This window comes from Arabidopsis lyrata, assembly GCF_000004255.2.
Source record: "Arabidopsis lyrata subsp. lyrata unplaced genomic scaffold ARALYscaffold_8, whole genome shotgun sequence".
Classification (NCBI taxonomy): domain Eukaryota; kingdom Viridiplantae; phylum Streptophyta; class Magnoliopsida; order Brassicales; family Brassicaceae; genus Arabidopsis; species Arabidopsis lyrata.
In genome coordinates, this window is record NW_003302548.1 from 4,132,053 (window position 1) to 4,151,180 (window position 19,128).

The 19,128-nt window shown below is 41.7% G+C and overlaps 4 protein-coding genes across 4 annotated transcripts in view; 2 read left to right on the forward strand and 2 right to left on the reverse strand.

Annotated features, from left to right (window-relative positions):
* Nucleotides 1–413: 413 nt before the first annotated feature.
* On the forward strand, nucleotides 414–2,056 carry LOC110230203. Its single transcript, XM_021032275.1, has 5 exons — nucleotides 414–663; nucleotides 757–1,001; nucleotides 1,085–1,212; nucleotides 1,291–1,607; nucleotides 2,032–2,056. The coding sequence occupies exons 1-5, from the start codon at nucleotides 446–448 to the stop codon at nucleotides 2,054–2,056; spliced, it is 933 nt and encodes a 310-aa protein (XP_020887934.1). The 5' UTR covers nucleotides 414–445.
* Nucleotides 2,057–11,606: 9,550 nt separating this feature from the next.
* On the forward strand, nucleotides 11,607–13,725 carry LOC110230208. The gene is made up of 5 exons (XM_021032290.1): nucleotides 11,607–11,958; nucleotides 12,052–12,296; nucleotides 12,380–12,507; nucleotides 12,586–12,990; nucleotides 13,117–13,725. Exons 1-5 carry the CDS (start codon nucleotides 11,687–11,689, stop codon nucleotides 13,723–13,725), a joined length of 1,659 nt encoding a protein of 552 aa, XP_020887949.1. The 5' UTR covers nucleotides 11,607–11,686.
* An 814-nt stretch (nucleotides 13,726–14,539) lies between these two features.
* LOC9301483 (40S ribosomal protein S15-5) lies at nucleotides 14,540–15,967 on the reverse strand. The gene is made up of 4 exons (XM_002865363.2): nucleotides 15,861–15,967; nucleotides 15,615–15,763; nucleotides 15,475–15,532; nucleotides 14,540–14,949 (listed from the first exon to the last, which is right to left on the reverse strand). The coding sequence occupies exons 1-4, from the start codon at nucleotides 15,861–15,863 to the stop codon at nucleotides 14,701–14,703; spliced, it is 459 nt and encodes a 152-aa protein (XP_002865409.1). The 5' UTR covers nucleotides 15,864–15,967; the 3' UTR covers nucleotides 14,540–14,700.
* A 1,070-nt stretch (nucleotides 15,968–17,037) lies between these two features.
* LOC9301484 overlaps nucleotides 17,038–19,128 on the reverse strand; it is a 3,684-nt gene continuing 1,593 nt past the window's right edge. Inside the window, 4 exon segments of the mRNA XM_021032303.1 lie at nucleotides 17,038–17,359; nucleotides 17,459–17,577; nucleotides 17,662–17,777; nucleotides 17,860–19,108. Of these exon segments, the coding sequence (XP_020887962.1) occupies nucleotides 17,237–17,359; nucleotides 17,459–17,577; nucleotides 17,662–17,777; nucleotides 17,860–19,108 (1,607 nt within the window). The 3' untranslated portion in view covers nucleotides 17,038–17,236.

Below are 19,128 nucleotides of genomic sequence, written 5' to 3' on the forward strand. Positions count from 1 at the left end.
GCTTCTAAACGTGAGAAGTTCATCGAAGAAGACGGGTATTTCTCGGCATACCCTAATGCTAACAGGAACGTCATTTCACATCTTCCAAACAAGGATGAAAATTGGCATCACCCTTGGTTCCTGATTAAGAAAACCCCTGCTTCGATTGGAAGTCTATCAGATTTACTCCCATCGAAGTGGTCTGCGAAACCTGGTAGAAATTAGGTCGCATACATTCCTCCAATTTTATTATTCCTATTGATTAAACTTGTTATTTTCACTTCGCAGCTTTCGTCGCTCCGACTTTACCAACTGAAGAATTCATTGGCTTCTTCAAAATAATCCTCGAAGGGGAAACCCTTGGAATTCTTTCACTCTCGAACGGTTCATAGAAGCCAATCGAAAACTCAGGATGAGCCCTCCCAATCAACTTCATCGTCTTCCGCCTCCTCCCTCAACCCAGGGAATGTCAGCTCGGGCTCTCACTGCCCAGCGAAAAATGATCTCCAAGCCGATGGCTGAGGCTTGCGACAAGAACAAGGCGTTCCTTACGACCGCCATTGACAAAAAAGATTATAGCAAAACCTTATTGGTTGACGACGGTAGCACCGAAGGAGCCAGATCCGTCGCCGTTTTCAGATTGACACCTCGACGTGAACGTCACGATGACCGTCCTCCCCGGAGGCTTCAATCTCCTAACCGTGATTCTCATTGTTCTTCCCGGGATGACTTTAGCAACGAACCGCTTAAGGATTTAATTCGCAAAAAGAGGGACAGGTCATCCCGCAGTGGTTCTTCTCCGCGAAGAGAGAAGTCAAGGGCCCGGACTGACCGTTCTCCTCGATCGTCCCCTCCTACTGAACCAATGGGTCCTCCTCGTCCTGTTGATATGTCTTCTTCTTCTCAACGTAGTGGTGAGAAGACGAACCTGGGTGCAGCTTCTCAGAAGGATAGTTCTGAGTCTCGAGATGATTCTCCGAAGACAAAGCCTGCTCTTGTTCCTCAGATCAAATCGCTCTCAGGTATGACGATATACATGTATTCTTTTCTTTTCGTCTTGTACTTATTTTGAATTTCTAAGACCTTTCCTCTTTTGCTTTCGTAGCCATGGAGAAAGAGGGTAACGTTTTTTGGTGCTTCAAAACCCGGTCAGGTGCGATCCTGCCGGAATTCAACAAGTGGCGCTCTGCAATTCGTGAACGATACCTACTTCATGCTCATCATTCATCTCAAGTTAGTTCTGCTTCATTTTTCTGACTTTACTGTCTTCTTCGAACTGATCCGTCATTCCGGGTTTATGTGTAATATCAGGCGAACGGCGAGCTCAATGACATAATTGAACATTACGAAGGGTTGGTCATTGGTCGAGAGAAGGAGATCGACACGTGGAAGGACAAGTTTTCTAATCTCGAGGCAGACCTCCGTTCTTCTACCGACTCCAAGCATGATTTGGAGGACAAGGTTGATGGTCTATCATCCGAGCTTGCGAAGATAAAGGGGGAGCTACAGGACCAGTACGACCAAAATTTCAAACTCCAGGATGAGCTTTTTGGTGTTCAGGGTAGACTTCATGAATCCGAATCAACCGCCGACACCCTGAATAACCAGCTTATTGAGCTTAACGCGAAGTACAAGGCGATTGCCAAATTGCGTGATTCCGAGTTGGCGAGGTCGGCATCGAAAGCCAGAAAGGAGGTTAAGGGACGCGGGATGGAGTTGATCCAAGGGGCCATCCGCTTCATGCAGACCGAGAAAGCTAGGTCAGATTTGGAATCAGACATCAAGGAGCACGAGAGCAACCTGATCTTGTTGGATCAAATCCATGATACAGATTTCTCCGAGGAGCAAGAGAGGACCGAACTGTCGGCTAATCTTTCTGAAAAGCGGAGTCGCTTGGCAGCTCTTCCTACTTCGACCTTCAACCCGCAGGACTTCGAGGAATTCTTCACTAAATTGCCTCCTATTAGTGAATCGGGTCTAGATTGGGCAGGTAACGCTTGGCTCCTGACACTTACTATCTTTTTCTTACCTTATGTTTTTAAAATTGACTAGGACTGCCCTTCCCAGGCTCAAGTGAGACGGAAGATGTCGTCCCACCCGAAGTTCCTGTGGCAGCGGAGGTCACCCCGGAGGATGGTTGTACTGTGGAGGACGGACCAGGAGCCCCATCTGACCAAGCACCAGTCAAGGAGGCGAATGAAACTTCGACTGCCGAGCCGGAGTCCGAGGTGGCTGTTACTTCGTAGTGGCTGCGTCCACTTTAAATTGGGAATTGTCCCTTTTATTTTAAAACTTAATTTCGAACTTGTTTTTGCCTAAGGAGGCTTTATTATTTCTTTTGAACAAGATATTTGCCTGAGGAGGCTTTTAAACCTTTCTAGGTTTTGACCCCAAGGGGGTTTGGTTAAAATTAAGTGCGGGTTTGCAAAGTCCGCTTTTAACCCTTTGTGGCCTTGTGGTTATGCTTTTGAGATTTTTAGGCTGATCAGGCCTTTCTCTTAAGAATGCGAGAACTGAGCTCGGCTTAAAGCGAGTTCCCCACTTCGGGTTTAGTCAACTCGATAAATTTATTGGGCTTGGGCCTTAGAAACTTTTGTAGTTAATGCGACGGTTGCTCTTTCCCTTCTTATTTCTTAAAAGTAGGAAAAACGGCTCGTCTTTAATGCAATAACTGCCTTTTCTTTATTTCCAAAAATGGTTTAAACCACTCGGGCACACTACCATTATTGGATTTATGGTTCCAAGACAAACCCTAAACCATTATAAATAAAGGCTTACCTACTTCTAAGCTTTCTTTAAATACGATTTTAGAATCTTACTTGAGAAATATTATGAGAATGGAAAACGAAAAAGTAGCCCCTATTGATCCCGGCAGCCCACTCTTCTTGTCCGACGACGGCTTTGAACCGGCCGGCGTTCTTTTCCCTCACGCCGTCTTTCACTTTCCTTTAAAGGAGAAGAAAGAGGCTTGCGACTTTATTGATAAGGTTAATATCTGTCGTCTTTGATAAAAAAAACTTTTTGTTTCATCTTATTCATTCATCTTTATACTAGGTTGCCGACAAACACCGTCGCTTGTGTGAAGAGAGGCAGCGGCTGGGCCTCAAAAGGCAAACACTCGAGGCTCGCATCGCTCGGGTGTTGAGGAAGATACGGGCTTTGGAAAGTGATCCATTTCAATGGGAATGGCGGAACTTTGATTCTGTCGCTGAGATCCCGAAGATGCTACGGATGTATCTCCGCGCTAAAGGAGTCCCGGGTCCCGTGAATGCCCCGGTCTATACCGTTCCATCTGACAGCGAAGAAGAAGACGAGGAGAAGGCCAGCACCTGTCAAAAACGCGTTCGAGATTGTCCCGAAGTGGATGCCAAGAACAAGGCGTCCACTTCGAAAGTTAAACCGGCAATGAAGGAGCCTGTTCCTGAGCCTCTTCCTTAAATGTTCCCTAACTCTGCTCCTACTTTGAACTCGTAATGGGCTTCGGCCCCCTTTTTATTTATGGAAACTTTTGCAATTTTCTTTATTCTTCAAATATTATCGGAGATGCGTCTTTCAATGCAGGATTGGTTTAAGGGCATAAATCTCTCCGCAAATCATTCCATTATTAGGATAGAATCCGCAGCTTACTAGGAATATGATACTCTTATAAATTACAGTATTAACTTCTCTTTTTTCCTTACCACTCTTTTTCATTTTAGCAGGTATGGAGTTCAACCTTCGATGTTCAGAATCTATGCCCAAATTCTCCAGGATCGGAATGATACACGAAGATGCCCGAAATGAGCCAAATAGGCGGCCTCTTCCACATCGCGGCTTCCTAAGATCCCAGATCCGAGCTCCATGTGCTTTGATCAGGGATCTCCCAATCAGAGACCAAGGAACAGCGATGGCGTTCATAGAGGCACTTGCGCTTCAACATCGGAAGCTTACGTTGGAAAAGAGGAGACTCCGGAAGAAGATTAACCGGATGAAACGCAGGCTTACTACGGTATCAAGAGATCTTCACATCCTTGAATCTCACCCTGGAGAATGGGTCGAGCTCGGAATCTCTGACTTCGCTCGAATTCCGGACTGCATGATGCCAATCCTCGACCTTGCTGGTCAAGGAGTTGAAGTGTTCTGCTCGTCAACAAGATCTCCATAACCCGAGGTGTTCGATGAGGGACATTTCATCCTTTTTTTTTTTTTTTTGAATAAACGCTCTATTTCCAATCCCTTGTATGTTCGCATAGTCGAACCTTTATTTGCTTCATTTGTTCGCACAGTCGAACCTTTCCCTTTAATACAGAAATAAAACAAATTTTTATTAATAGCTGAACTCGTTTCCGAGCTGCCTACGTACCCATTTCAGGATCAAGCCACACCGTAGTTCATGTACATATAAAATGCATTTAGCTTTAAATATAATACTTCTTTAGGTTGATCACATTCCAAGGTCGCTTGACTGTCCTGTCTTCTAAGTCTTTCCCAATTCCGAACCACTTCGGTAACAATGTAAGGTCCTTCCCAATTAATACCAAGTTTACCGGCACCTTCTTCTTTTTTATTGTCAAAGACGCGTCTTAACACATAATCTCCTACGAAGAACGGCCTACTTTTGACTTTAGAATTGTAATATCGGGCTGCTGCCTGCTGGTAGTTTTGAATCCGAATCAAAGCTTGATCACGCCTTTCATTTATGGTATCTAGTGAATCATTAAGCATTGCTGAATTTTCTTCCTCATTTAATGGTGCTTCTGTTCGGCGAAGTCTAGGCACGTTGAGTTCAGCTGGTACTACTGCCTCCATGCCATAAACCAAAGAGAATGGAGTTTCTCCGGTAGGTCGCCTAGGGGTTGTACGATAGGCCCATAGGATGGGTTGGAGTTCTTCGTACCATCCTCCCTTTAGATGATTCAAACGTTTCTTGAGATTGCTCAATATCGTCTTGTTCGCGGCTTCAGCTTGACCGTTTCCTTGCGGATATCGTGGAGTAGAGTAACTGACTTTGATTCCCAGTCCGCACAAAAGGCATCAAACTCTTGTGAAATGAATTGTGGCCCGTTATCGGTGACTATTTCATACGGAACTCCATGTCGACATATAATATTCTTCCAAATGAAAGTCTTTACCGCCGAATCCTTGATGCCAACATATGCCTCAGCTTCAATCCATTTTGAAAAGTAGTCTGTCAAGACCAAAAGGTATTGTACACCTCGAGTTGATCTGTGCAATGGTCCAATGATGTCCATTGACCACCTCATAAACGGGTACGGGGCGGAGATGGAAGAGAATAATTCCGAAGGTTGATGGATCAATGGTGCATGGAGTTGGCAGCGCTTACATTTTTGGGCAAATTTAACACAATCCGTGATCATAGTGGGCCAATAGTATCCCATTCTTTTAACTTTAAAAGCCATAGCTCTTCCTGATGAATGACTCCCACATAATCCTTCATGCACTTCGCTCATGACGATTTCGACTTCGGGCCCAAAAATCCATAATAGGTAAGGGTCACTGACACCTCGTCTATATAACGCATCCTTTGATAGACAAAATTTCGCGCTAACGATTTTCATTTTCCTGGCCTGCCACTTATTCTTTGGGAGCTCACCTGTCATGATGTAGTGCTTTATTGGCTCCCTCCAGTCAGCCCCCCAGTCTTTAGCCGGAATTTGGTCAACCTTGTGAAATACTCGTGGCTCTGGCTCGGGATGTTCGTTTGGTTCAAGAATATCTTCCTCGATTAACGGCTCGGTTTCTAATATCGTTTCTGGAATCACATCTTCTACTAAGAAAACGGGTTCCTTGTTAGATGTGTTTGATCCCTTTGACTTCCTCCGTTTGTTGGGTGGCGGTTCGATCTCTGGTTCGCCACGGTCACGTGCCGCTGCTCGAGACCTTGTAACGACGAGGGTTTCTTTGTTGTCTTGAATGCTTCGCTCTGAAATGCATTCCACTGGAATAATTCTTTTCAACTCAAGATCTGATGTTGACGCCAATGCGGCAAGTGCGTCCGCAGTTGTATTCTCTCCCCGAAGTATGCGGATTAATTCGAATTTCAAGAAATTTTTAGATAGATCCTTCACCACTTCGAGGTACGCTTCCATTCTTGAGTCTTTGGCTTCATAGTCTCCATTAAACTGGTTAACTACTAATTGCGAATCACAATAAGCCACTATTTCCTTAGCTCCAACTCCTTGTGCCAATCGAAGTCCGGCAATCAGGGCTTCATATTCTGCCTCATTATTAGATGCATTGAATAACAATCGGAATGACTGTTCTAGAATTTCTGATGTTGGAGACTCCAAATTGATTCCCACTCCGGATCCTTGCTTTGTTGAAGACCCATCTACATGTAATTTCCAAGTTTGGTTCTCCGGTTGCTCTATCGTTCCAGGTATTGGTAGCTCGGTCAAGAAGTCTGCTAAAACCTGAGCCTTCATACTGATCCGGCTTTTGAATTCTATATCGTACTCGCTTAATTCCACCGCCCATTTCGCCAAACGTCCGGACTGACTTGGACTATGAAGTATTGTTCGGAGTGGTTGGTTGGTTAATACTTCAACCGGATGGGATTGAAAATATGGGCGCAGCTTCCGAGCCGAAGTCACCACTGCGAGTGCGAGTTTTTCCATCATTGTGTATCTGGTTTCCGGATCCGTCATTGACTTGCTTACGTAGTAAATTAGCTTTTGCTCCCCGCGGTCTTCCCGAACCAAGACTCCACTAACCGCGTGGTTTGAAACCGACACGTACAAATAAAGTTTTTCATCCACTTCTGGTTTGGACAGTATAGGTGGAGTGGTTAAGTATGCCTTAAGCTGCCCAAAAGCTTCTTCACACTTCTCATCCCAAAGGAATCCTTTGTTTCCTTTTAGAATTTGGTAGAAAGGTAACGACTTATCTGTTGATCTCGAGATAAAACGATTCAAAGCCGCAATCCGCCCAGTCAACCGTTGTACTTCCTTGAAGTTTCTTGGAGATGGCATGTTCAGAAAGGCGTTAATTTGATTTGGATTGGCTTCAATCCCTCTTTATGTCACGATATAGCCAAGAAATTCTCCGGATGGGACTCTAAATGTGCACTTCGCCGGGTTCAGCTTCATTTGATATTTATTGAGAATATCAAAACATTCCTCTAAATGCTTAACGTGATCCTCTTTCTTTAACGATTTAACCAACATATCATCTATGTAGACTTCCATTGTTTTCCCGAGATGATGGTGGAACATTTTATTAACCAACCGTTGATAAGTTGCCCCTGCATTTTTCAAACCGAAAGGCATTACCTTATAACAATAGATACCTCTATCAGTGATAAATGACGTTTTTTCTTGGTCTTCGGGGTTCATCATTATTTGATTATAACCCGAGAAAGCGTCCATGAATGTTAATAGCTCATTTCCAGCGGTGGATTCTACAAGTCGATCTATATGCGGGAGCGGGAAACTGTCTTTGGGACATGCTTTATTGAGGTCTGTGAAGTCGATGCAAACCCTATCTTTCCCATTCTTCTTCTTGACAACGATAGTGTTTGCTACCCACTTCGGGTATTGCACTTCTCTTATGGATCCTATTTTCAAAAGTTTATCTACTTCGTCATTTACTATTTTTGCTCGCTCCACTCCGAGCTTTCTTCTCTTTTGTTTCACCGGCTTGAAGCTTGGATCCACGTTTAGTTCATGACAAATTATGCTTGGATCTATGCCGGGCATATCTGCCGCTGACCATGGAATGATGTTATGTTTTTTCTCAAAAGTTCGATCAAAGCTTCTTTTATTTGGCCAGTCAAAGTTGCCCCAATTCGAATTTTCCGGTCCGGTTTGTCTTCTTCCAACACCACTTCAATTACTACATCATCTTTTTTCTGCCCGCTAGGAAATTTTGTTCTTAGTCCTTCTTTTGCGGGCTTCGTTAATTGCTATTGAATCTTCATACGGTGGCTAGCTAGATAACACGTCCGTGAAGCTTCTTGATCTCCCCGAATTGTTTCCACTCCTCTTGATGTTGGAAATTTGATACATTGATGATATGTAGAGGGGACTGCTTTCATTTGATAAATCCAGGGAGTCCCGAGGATGATGTTGTAAGTTGCGGGCTTATCGAAGACAACGAAGTCCACGATCTTCGATACCTTTTTGGCAAGGACCGGTAGCTTGATTGTCCCGAGAGACATGGCTGACTCACTTGTGAATGCAACTAATGGAGACGGAGGCCCCACTATGTCCGCCCGACTAATTGCCATTCTTTCTAAAGTACTTAAAAAGATCAAGTCGACCGAACTGCCTGTATCTATAAGGATCCTTGATACTTCGAAGTTGGCAACGTCAAGGGTAATGACTAGAGCATCATCATGAGGTCTTTCGAGGTGCCGCGTTTCTTCTTCATTAAATGATATTGACGCACCTTGAAAATCGACTTCTTCGCTCAAGCTTGCTTTGAGTAGGACATTTCGTCTATGTTTCTTGATGGAACTTATCGAATCTCGATAAAATTTGGAACCTCCTAGAATAACATTGATCTTACCCTTAGAATTCCTTGGTTCTTCCTCGTTGGTTAACCTTGGTCTTTTGGAATTTTGATCTTTGGAATTTTCCTTTGCTTCGTGGTATTCCTTCACAAAATCTTTTATATCGAATTTGGAAAGATCTCCACTGGCCCAAAGCTCTGCGAGGTGCCTTTTAAGAACGCTACAATCCTTGGTTAAATGTCCGGTCACTTTATGAATGTCGCAATATAAACTTTCATCACGGACCCAAGTGTTTGATCTTCCTTTCCCTTGGAATTGCTTTCCGACGGTACTGTTGAAGGGTTGCGACCCAAATTTCTTTGGTCCTTTGTTCTCCCTGGGTTCGAACTTCTTGGTAGGGACGGTGATTGCCGGCTTCTCTTGCTTATTTCTTTTGGCAAAATTTTCTTTTTCGTCCTCTACCTCCATCCAGTTGTTTGCGCGGAAGAGTGCATCCTGAATTATGTCTGGTTTATGAAGTATTAAATCTTCTTTAAATCTTGAATCATGTCGCAATCCTTTTCGTAAGGCAGATAAAGCTGATTGTTGTGAGATTCTTGGGAGCTTTGACAGCACTCCTTTGAACTTGGTGATGAAAACTCGAAGTGATTCATTTGATCCTTGTGATAAGTTCCAAAGATCGGCATCCGAAACGCTTTTATCCATAAGGATGGAATATTGCTTTAAGAATACAGCTGATAGCTCGTCGAAATTGCTGATCGAACCCGGCTCTAATTGGGTGAACCACATTAAAGCTTGGCCGCATAGATTTTCCGAAAAAGCTTGCAGTAACCTGCATCCTCATCAGCTTCATCCAATTCGACTCTTCCAGCAGCGATCAAAAAAGCTGCGAGATAGCTCTTTGGATCCTCCAATCCGCTGTAAGGGTCCAACTTGAGCTTCCGGGAATCTTTGATTCTCAAACTCGCAATTCGCGAGATGAAAGGTGTTCGCCTAGCTTCTTCAATGACTCGATTGATATCCGGCTCCGAACTTGTAGCCTGATGGAACTTTGACTTCATTTCTTTTAGTTCTTGGCTAACCTTCCTCATAGTCTCGAACTGGTCGAGGTTTTCCTGCTCGAATTGATCTGCAAGTTGAGCTTCATCTTCGAGCTGTGCCTCTCCATCCAATGGCTGAACTACATTATTAGTAGTACCAGGAGTTGTTTGTCCGCTGGTTTCATTTCGCGCAACGGAACTTGGCGAGTTGAGTATCCTCCTCCGGATTCCCACAGGATTTCCTGCACTTAAAGAGCGAACACGAGTTTGTATAGTATTGACGTTTTGACTAAGAGATACCTGGGATGTTTGCAACGTATCGACAGCCTTATCCACATCCGAGAACTTTTGTGATATGTCCGACATGGTTTGCTGCATAACTTTGAGGGTTTCGGCCAATGATGTCTCAACGGCGTCTCCTCCGGACATTGCTGCTTATCTCGGGAATGTAGTAAAGAAAAATCTGACCACTCAAGAATCCTCTATCCCCACAGACGGCGCCAAAATGTGGAAGTCGGATTCACACACTCAAGTATTTTTATTAATAGGAAAGATTATTCTTGAGGGACAAAAAATAAGAACGTAAAAGGCTTATGAATTGCTACAAAAATTGCTATAGTATTTCTTCCTCAAGAGAGAGAGAGAGATCCCTTACATGGCCATTGGCCTTTATATTTATACATAGAAAAACGACATTTAAATGGCTAATTAAGTACAATTATTCTCTCTTAAATGTGTCTGTTTTGATCTTTGGTTTTAATGCTCAACGTTCGAATTTGAGTTGATTCTGATCTTCATGGGCCTCGCCTTTTGACCCAAATATCCTTGGACCGACTTAACCATGACCTCGTCTCCGGACTCGTGTCGAGGTGCAGTCACTTCGAATTCTCCTTATGGTGATAACCACTTCGATTGTTCTTCTGACTCGTGGGTCTGATGGGCTTTATCCTTTATGGGCCGCTACCCTGACTACGTGGCAATCTTTGGTTGGTCCTGGACCTCTGGTGCGGGATCCGACACCAACAATTAGCCCCCCAAGTTCTTCGAAGTGCCATTCCAATTCGGAGGACTTTAAATGCTTAAATGACCAAAGATTGCGCTCGAGAATCTTTCTGATTTCCCGCCGAAAATCTCATCACTCCTTTAATTTCGGCACTAGCCATTTTTACCCGAGTAACATCTGTCATCATTATGACCGTATATTAATTAATTACTATTAAAACGGAAAAAACCTTCCCACTTCCCACACAACTTCTGAGGCGGTTCCATCATTTAGCTTGTGTAAGGTAACTTCTTTTCATCATCATTTTCTACTTTTACATTTGCACTTTATTCGAAACTTCTCTCTTCTTTTCCTTCGCCAAATTTCTCTTCGTCGGATCTCGAACCTTTCATTTTCCCCAATGACTTTTGATTCTGAAAGACCTGAATCTCCGTCATTCGACGATAGGCGCCCTAATAATGATGAGTGCGCTCGCCCTAATGATATTGCCGGTCCGCACTATAGATCCACTTGTACTCTTCAATCCCTCGAGCGGTTGAGAGAGCTTTGCCGGATTCCGCCGGAAATTATGGCGGAAGCACAAATAGCTGCCCCCACAGAATCCCCAGAGAACCATCGCGATGGTTACTTCTGTGTGTACGAGATTTATTTCAAGGGTTGCGGATTAACCTTCCCGCTTCTCGAAGCCCTGGTTTGGTACTTGGCGGTTCTCGAGATCGCTCTTCCTCAATTAACCCCCAATCTTCTCCGAACCATACCTGGAATTATAACAGTAGCGGCGGAAGCCGGATACATTATAGGGGTCCCCGAGTTGAATGAGCTTCTAAGCGTGAGAAGTTCATCGAAGAAGACAGGGTATTTCTCGGCATACCCTAATGCTAACAGGAACGTCATTTCACATCTTCCAAACAAGGATGAAAATTGGCATCACCCTTGGTTCCTGATTAAGAAAACCCCTGCTTCGATTGGAAGTCTATCATATTTACTTCCATCGAAGTGGTCCGCGAAACCTGGTAGAAATTGGGTCGCATGCATTCCTCCAATTTTATTATTCCTATTGATTAAACTTGTTATTTTCACTTCGCAGCTTTCGTCGCTCCGACTTTACCAACTGAAGAATTCATTGGCTTCTTCAAAATAATCCTCGAAGGGGAAACCCTTTGGAATTCTTTCACTCTCGAACGGTTCATAGAAGCCAATCGAAAACTCAGGATGAGCCCTCCCAATCAACTTCATCGTCTTCCGCCTCCTCCCTCAACCCAGGGAATGTCAGCTCGGGCTCTCACTGCCCAGCGAAAAATGATCTCCAAGCCGATGGCTGAGGCTTGCGACGAGAACAAGGCGTTCCTTGCGACCGCCATTGACAAAAAAGATTATAGCAAAACCTTATTGGTTGACGACGGTAGCACCAAAGGAGCCAGATCCGTCGCCGTTTTCAGATTGACACCTCGACGTGAACGTCACGATGACCGTCCTCCCCGGAGGCTTCAATCTCCTAACCGTGATTCTCATCGTTCTTCCCGGGATGACTTTAGCAACGAACCGCTTAAGGATTTAATTCGCAAAAAGAGGGACAGGTCATCCCGCAGTGGTTCTTCTCCGCGAAGAGAGAAGTCAAGGGCCCGGACTGACCGTTCTCCTCGATCGTCCCCTCCTACTGAACCAATGGGTCCTCCTCGTCCTGCTGATATGTCTTCTTCTTCTCAACGTAGTGGTGAGAAGACGAACCTGGGTGCAGCTTCTCAGAAGGATAGTTCTGAGTCTCGAGATGATTCTCCGAAGACAAAGCCTGCTCTTGTTCCTCAGATCAAATCGCTCTCAGGTATGACGATATACATGTATTCTTTTCTTTTCGTCTTGTACTTATTTTGAATTTCTAAGACCTTTCCTCTTTTGCTTTCGTAGCCATGGAGAAAGAGGGTAACGTTTTTTGGTGCTTCAAAACCCGGTCAGGTGCGATCCTGCCGGAATTCAACAAGTGGCGCTCTGCAATTCGTGAACGATACCTACTTCATGCTCATCATTCATCTCGGGTTAGTTCTGCTTCATTTTTCTGACTTTACTGTCTTCTTCGAACTGATCCGTCATTCCGGGTTTATGTGTAATATCAGGCGAACGGCGAGCTCAATGACATAATTGAACATTACGAAGGGTTGGTCATTGGTCGGGAGAAGGAGATCGACACGTGGAAGGACAAGTTTTCTAATCTCGAGGCTGACCTCCGTTCTTCTACCAACTCCAAGCATGATTTGGAGGACAAGGTTGATGGTCTATCATCCGAGCTTGCGAAGATAAAGGGGGAGCTACAGGACCAGTACGACCAAAATTTCAAACTCCAGGATGAGCTTTCTGGTGTTCAGAGTAGACTTCATGAATCCGAATCAACCGCCGACACCCTGAACAACCAATGTGACTCTCTCTGTAAAAGGTGTGAGATGGCAGAGGAAACAATAAATCATGCTTTATTTGAGTGCACTCATTCTCAGATAATATGGGAATTATCCGATATACCTACGGCAATATGTAGTTTTCCTCTAACCTCGGAATTCTCAAATCTAGATTATCTTTATTGGAGGTTACCATCTAATCTAGATGGGGGAGAGAAAACTTTCAGTTATGCTTGGATTTTGTGGTTCATCTAGAAAGATAGGAATAAAAAGGTTTTCAAGGGATTACAATCTGAACCCAGAGATATTTTAAATCATGCTTGGAGTGAAAAATTAATGTGGGAAGAAGCTCAGTTGGATCCGATCGAAACTAGTTCTACTACGGAAACTTTGGAACGACCGGTTCAATCTATAAGATGTCGTATTGATGGTTCTTGGAAAAATTCAGATCCAACAATGGGTATAGGATGGTGGTGTTTTCAAGAAAATGATCAAACGATACTGCTCGGTGCAAAGTGCCTTCGGAGGTGTCCCTCCCCTCTTCACTCGGAGATGGAAGCTTTAATTTGGGCTATGAAGAATATCCTTTCAAGAGGGATCGATTGTCAGGTGTTTGAATCAGACTGCTCGGAGTTAGTCTCGATGATACAGTCACCGGATGAATGGCCTGCTTTCTCCAATCTTCTAGACGAGTTTGGTTTTCTCCGTGTCTCTTTCCCTTTCTTCTCGCTTTCTCTTATTTCTCGTTTATGCAATGTTCAAGCGGACTGCTTAGCCCGTTCTTCTAGACTTTTATTTTCTGAAGTTACTTTTGTAAACTCTACTCCTCCTAATTGGACAACCAATCAAGGAATTATTTATTAATTAATGTGTGGTTGACAAAAAAAAAAAAAAAAATTTATAGGTTTAGCCTTAAACACTTAATATTTTGAAGAGAAAATAATATATTTTGACAATGAATAACAACGATTATAGATTAACATATACAAACGATATACATAAACTAAAATTCACAAATTGTGACATACATTGTTGTATTTTAAAAATCTATACGACTATTAAAACAAAAATTATACATATTCAAAATTTGAAAACTTAAAAAAACTTTTAGCTATTTTTATGAAAAAACACTAAAACTATTATATATATATATATATATATATATATATATATATGTGCATATTTACATGATTATTAATTTATGATATTATTGGGACTATATTTTTACATAGGGATTTCAAAAAAAATTATTATCTTATTATCTTATCGAATTTGGTTAATTTTTACACTGCTCCGATTCGGGACCGGCCAAATTTATTAATTTATCGTATTTATTAATTTATCGAGTATTAATTTAAAGAGGTTCTACTGTATTATTGTATTATGTTTCTCTTCAACTTACTAATATATTAGTGTTAAGGTCGGTACTAGTGTATAGTGTGTTACAGTCTTAATAATTGAGAACAATATTATTGGCATACACTTGTTCACCATGATGTCCATTATTTATTACTTATAATCGTCAAAGAAGACCATAGATTTGTCAAAGAAAAATACAAAAATGGATAGTAAACTTTACCTACCGAGTCAAAATGAGAAAGAACCAAATAGAAAACAGCTCCTTTTAGCTTGAACCAAAACTTATTACTATTTAAAACATAGAAATTAGTAAAATGTATGAGAAGCAAAATCAATAATTTTATATAGAGTACTCAAATTTAAAACCCCTTGGTGGTATTAAATAGAAAGTCATCAATAATAATAACGATAAGTTCGAAAATCAAAACTCAAAAAGGAGATAAAAGTCATCTAAAGAAGATATATTTGGAGATAGCTTCTTCACTTGAGAGGAATAAACCTGGAGGAATTGGTAGCACCAACACCAGGCCTACCATGCTTAACCGGTTTGTAGGAGATTGAGAATTCAGCCAAGTAATGTCCAATCATCTCCGGTTTGATCTCGACTTGGTTAAAAGTCTTTCCGTTGTACACACCAATGATACTTCCAATCATTTCAGGCACAATGATCATGTTCCTCAAGTGTGTTCTCACTGCTGCTGGCTTCTCACCAGCTGGTGCCTCTATTTTCTGCTCAAACACACAAAAATTATTTACTCTTTTGGTCTTTAAAACTATTTGGTTGCAAAGGACAAACACAAAATTATAATAGATGGATTACACGGATTAGCACAAAAATGAGGTATGAATTATAAACTAAAGACACAACGTCATAATCGTCACACAAGAGATTTGAGTAATCTAAAGTCATAATCTTTACTATTAAAGCCATTTCCTAGCCAAGATCAAACACAAAATTACATAGGGAAGAATGAATATATATATATGCATAGAGATGGAATACAAACTTAACATTATCATGCGAAAATAGGCTGATGATAACAATGAGTCTATTAGCCATTAAAAAAAAAAACCAATGCAGCAATCGTCACATAAGCCAAACTAAAAATCAGTAATTTGATTTTAAGGAAAATAAAATAAAAAACAGTAATTTGACAATTGTGTATATATGTTTCAACAAAGATCTAATTAGTGATGAAAGAATAAGGGTTTTTACAAAGATCTAATTAGTGATGAAAGAATAAGGGTTTTTACCGCTTTGCGCAATTTCTTGATCAAAGCCATAGGTTTCCTGGTCAATCCTCTAGAGAACCTTCAAAGACAACAAAACACATAAGTCTCACAGAACCAAGAAGAGACAAAAGCTTTTTCTTGGTTCTAAGAAAGAAACCAACCTTCTGCGAACACGAGCACTGAAATGCTTGACAAGATCATCGGTGGACATGTCGAGAAGCGCATCGAGATCGACTCCTCTGAAAGAAAACTTCTTGAACGTTCTCTTTTTCATAATTCCAGCCGCAGCAACCTCTGGTTCCACATCCGCCTATAGTTTCACATGAGGAGAGAATTACAACCACAATAATGTTCGAAAACCTAATCACGGAAACAAAATTTAGAAATCGAGGAATCGAGGAACTAACCATTGTTGGATTGATGATACCCTAAAAATCCACAAAGCCTCAAAACAAAAGAGTGTCTGCGTAAAAGACAAACAACTAAACTTAAACACCAAATAAATAGGTGACGCCGCCTAACCCTAGAAACATTTTTTTTTAATGTACTTTTTTATTTTATTTTATCCGGACCCATGCCTTATATTCGGAAAATAAAGCCAGTAGAAAATAAACCATACATTTTATTGATTAAAAAATAAAATATAGCTAGATAACCAATATATAATCAGAATCATGTATTACACTTGTTCAAATGTCTCATCTTTGTCACTCTTGTGTGTTGTGTTATGTGTATTGAGAGATAACTCAAAGAATGATGCAACAAAAAGAGGAGAAGCTAGTTTTGAGGTTCACTTCGTTTACTAAGAACTCTAGATAAAAAGATATAATCAAGTGTTTAACCCAACAAAAAAACTTAAACAAAAGCAAGATATCAGATGTTCACATCGTCAAACAAAAAGTTAAATGTGTCATGCAACCAACGTCACCAGGCTGGTACAAATTAAACTCTTTTTGCACAATAAAAAGAGACTCATTGCCCATCTGAAAACATAAAAGCAATTCTATTAACAATCAATCAAAAGAGTGTCTGCGCAAAAGACAAACAAACCATTCCCTTACATGATGAACACTTACCTTCACGTCTTTTAACTGTTGGACATTCACGAACAAAGTGTCCATAACCTTCGCATTCGTGACACTGCATATCAGCTTTTCTCGATGGTTTGTTTTCTTATGATTTCTTTTAAAATTAACCAAACCGCTTCTGACCTTGTCCCTGCTCGACTTTCCTTAGTGCTCGATCAAATCTTCGAACCAGTAGACTCACAGGATCTTCTTCCTCTGTTTGAGACTTACTTTCACACGATGTGAATGCCAATCCTTTTGGTTTCTTGATTCCCCCAAGTTTCATCTAATGTGCTTGAAGCATTACTACTACCTCTCCAAAACTGAGTTCTTCTGTGTTGTTAGAGACATTGAAGGCAGTTTTGTATGCCATGAACCTTGACTTAATACAGAAATTGATTCAAAGGTTGCATCTTCATAGGCTCATAGCTACCGCATGAAAATGAGCAAACACTTGCTCTTGACCACAATATCTCTCTTGATATCAATGTACTTTGTTCTTCCATGATACTTGAGATCCTTCACATAGACTATACACATAAAACTCGCAAATCTAAATAGATTGGACATCCAGTTTTAGATTGTTGCCTGGTTTGAGACATTCGATGCCCTCTGCATTAGCAAGAAATTGTACACTCTCTTTTTTAACAAAACTAAAAAATACACGTGTAAACGTAAAACCTATTAAGCAAAAACCTTTGCTCCTCAAACAAGTATTATCTATTTAACATCTTTCTCTGCTGAATTTTCCGACTAAGTTCCTCTGCCGATGGGATGCCCTCGCAGCCGCTTCTTTCGGCACTTTTCCCTGCGCTCCGCCACCATGCCTTCAACTCCTCCTGCTCAAATAAATCATACAAAGACAACAAATTACAATTGGGATTTGTTTTGACAAAATTTCAAAACTTTTGACGTAACTGGTCAATTCATTATAATACCTCAAGAAAGTCGTGGTTTGATATAAATTGAGACTCAACAAGGCAAGTCACACCTTTAACCTTAACTGAGATTGAGCTCTTCTCTGAAGGTCTCCTTGAGCTTTGTCCCTCTGTGTCCCCAGGTTAATACCAACATATTTTCAGTTGTAAATATTCGAGAAATACACGATTTTGAGTACTGATTTATATGAAAGTGTACCAACCATCTATGCGGGCTACGTAGTACCCTGTTCCTCCAAGACCTTCTTCCCATTTCCCGAGCCTTAACCGCAAGAAGAACCCTTCGAGACCTGATACAGACTTCTTGGTGTTTATCCATCTGAAATGAAATGTCAAAAAAGATGTTAAAGCCTCATAATGTGACAGGGGAAACAGTCTTGCAAGTGTGAACTAGATCTTACTTGAGAACGTCTGTGCGGCTGAGGCGAAGCACTTGAACAGCCTCAAAGACCGCCTTTGGTACATCTGTGAAACCACTTACGGGCAGCTTCATGCCAGAGGTAGAAGCTAAAGTGTGCTTCATAGCTCTATCTTCAGCTCCTGAACTATACAGTGGACCATTCGGGCATGTTGCAGCCCAGTGACTTAGCTGAAAACATCTAATGCATAGACTTGACGCTTCTTCTCTTCCATTCCGAGAACTTATGTTCTGTACTAGATCTCTGAGCTCAGTATCAGTTACTTCCAAACAATCCTGTAAACAATGACCCTTTTTACCGCAGTAGAAACAGATTAGATTTGGCTGTTCCTCCTCCGCATTCTCAGCTAAAGAACCTGCGGGTATGATGTGTTTCATTGCTTCTAACCTTCTAGCAAACAAAGAAGCCATTGCTTCTGAAGACTCTATTCTCATTGACGAAACTATGGGAAGGACAGTGTTCAGTTTATCGAGCCCATCTACCGAGCTGATACTGGGTATTACAACATTATTATTTACCAGCATTTTCTGCGAATCATGGGTTTTAGCTGTGTCTGAGGCTGAAGCATTGACCTCTTTAGCCGTTTCACTGGTCTTTTTCTGAGGGAACGGACTTTTAGAAGAAAACCGGCTTATCCACAAACTTTGAAGACCAGAGTTTCTGTTGTTTAAACATGGACTAACCTTTCCACCAGCTTCACCGCAGATTTTTGGCTCTTCATTTGGCTTAGACTTACTAAGAGACATCAAAGAGATGTTTGGTTCTTTGTCCTCACGTTTGTTCTCTGACGAGAGTGTTTCGCTTCGCTGATTAAATCCAACTTTTCCTGATGAAATGTTGGGTTCAGCCACTGGACCAATATCATTATCAGATGAAGACAAGTCATCCCCTTTGGCAATGCCACATTGTTCAGGAATCCAGGGAAGTTCCTGCAAAGAAGTAGCATTAGCATCATTCGGGAAATCCATCTCGACGGCATCTTGACTTCGTTTCTTCGGACAATATATAGACTGGAAAAGAGACTGGAAACCAGTGTTTCTGCATCCACTATTTTCCTTCACACAGCATGGACTCAATTGTTGTTGGTCAACGATTGCATTGACTTGGCCATGACCATTAGCATCTGAGGTGGTGGTAAGAGCTGCAAAAGGAGAATCGTCTTCTTCATTACCTTTCCAGATCCCTTTTGTCATGTTTGATATCCAATTCATGAAGGAACTATCTTGCTTCGCTAATGTAAGCGAACTAATG